General features: G+C 59.5%; 1 protein-coding gene across 4 annotated transcripts in view; it reads right to left on the minus strand.

The window, feature by feature from the left end:
- The window catches only part of ST3GAL4 (ST3 beta-galactoside alpha-2,3-sialyltransferase 4), a 25,622-nt gene that overhangs the window by 7,605 nt on the left and 16,371 nt on the right, over positions 1-1,646 (minus strand). The window contains exons 2-5 of one of the 4 annotated variants that reach the window (XM_006775042.2): positions 1,476-1,551; positions 1,116-1,188; positions 639-719; positions 294-391 (exon numbers count right to left, since the gene is read on the minus strand). In XM_006775042.2, coding sequence (XP_006775105.1) covers positions 294-391; positions 639-719; positions 1,116-1,188; positions 1,476-1,551 — 328 coding nt within the window. Of the gene's footprint in view, positions 1-293; positions 392-638; positions 720-1,103; positions 1,213-1,475; positions 1,552-1,646 lie in introns of all 4 variants that reach the window. The other 3 variants (XM_006775041.2, XM_006775040.2, XM_006775039.2) reach the window with 3 other exon arrangements.

The raw sequence follows: 1,646 nt of genomic DNA on the forward strand, positions 1-1,646 counted from the left end.
ATCATAATAATAAAAGGCCAGAGGCATCACAACCTAAATGACCAAATGACCAATCACCATGAAGTGCACAGAGCACCTCTTGGTCCCTCCCCCACGGTCCACAAACTCCAATCGCAGCAAAGCTGGTGGCCAACAGGCAGGTGGGTGGGCAGGGCCGCGTGATTTCGCACGCTGGCCCTCTAGTATGTGTATATATGTGTGTGTGTATATATATATATATGAAAATTTTTTTTTAAAAAGGAGAGTGTGGCCGAGGCAAGCCCACTGTTTCCACAACACCGGGCAGAACTTACCACTCCCCTTGGTCCCGTAGGGCAGCTCGTAGGCAGAGGGCGTCTTCACCCAGAAATAATCCTTTAGCCGCAGGAAGATGGGCTGATCCCGAGAGTGGCTGCACGGAGGTGAGCACAGGGCGGGAACGTGGAAAGGATTAATATTGGTGCCAGAATCGGGGTCAGGCCCCTGGCTGATAGTCCACAGGCATGTCCAAGGGCTCTCCGTCATCACGGATTTCCCTAACCCGTGTCCACCAACACAGTCCCTCTGCCCGGCTCTCAGGGAGGGCTCCCCACTTGGAGACACTCAATCCCAGCCCCAGCCCAGGCCCTGCCCCACCCATTGCACCCTCAAGTACTCACTTGCCAAAGAGCTTAGAGACCTTCCTCTCTGCCTCACCCTGCAGGCACGGCTCCTCCTTCTCAGGGATTGGAAAATAAAAGCTGGGGATGGAAAGAAGAGGCAGGAGGTCCGGTCAGACCAGGGGCCCAGCCTCCATCATCTCCCACGCATCTGGTCCCAGGCCCTGGACAGCGGCTTACAGGGTGGGGATCAGCTCAACCCAAGTTCCATGTTGAAAACAAACCATTGAGGATGCAGCTCTTCCTTGTCCCGGACACCCTGGCCGAGGGCCTGGGGGAGTCATCCCAGACCCGACCCCCCCCCAAACCCGCCCCCTTAGAATGTCACCCTCCCGGGAGAACTTCATGCTGAGTTTGAGGGAGAGGTCACACGCAGGCCCTGAGCCCTCCTGCCCACTCTGTCCGCTCCGTCCCGAGCCCTGCTCCTGAGATGAACCGGCAGAAGGCCAGGGAAGCTGGACTCACAGCTCAATGTACCTGTCTTCCCGGGAGATGGAGTACAACACCATGATGACCAGGACCAGTGCCAGCATGGCCAGGAGCTTGCAGCCTGCGGGGCACAGGCACAGAGGGGCTGGAGGCAGAAACGGGCGGGTACCGTCCTAGTCCGCCCTCTCACCTGCCCCATTTGGGGCCCCTGCCACCCCCCAACGCCAGCCGACCCGAGCCTGGCCCTTGCTTTCCAGAGCGTTTCCCAAGTCCTTCGAGAAGAAGAGAGGGGCCACCTAGCTCCCTGTCTGTCCCTCCCGACCCCCGGGGTCCCAGGATGCTACCTCAGACTGCTTGTGGGGGTGGGGGCCTGCGTTTCAGGGTGGGGAGCTCTGGGGCAACACTCACGGGACTTGCTGATCATGTTTCTCAGCGGGAAGCAGGGTTCTTGGGGAGAGCTGACATCCCGGCTGCCTCGAGCCACCTAGGAAGTAGGAGTCACAGGTGTCTGGTCAGTGCCACTCACACCTGCCAGGTATTGGAGCGGGACACGCCCACGGCCGGCCTCCTTCTGCCACC

This window comes from Myotis davidii, unplaced genomic scaffold (assembly GCF_000327345.1).
Source record: "Myotis davidii unplaced genomic scaffold, ASM32734v1 scaffold148, whole genome shotgun sequence".
Lineage (NCBI taxonomy): Eukaryota > Metazoa > Chordata > Mammalia > Chiroptera > Vespertilionidae > Myotis > Myotis davidii.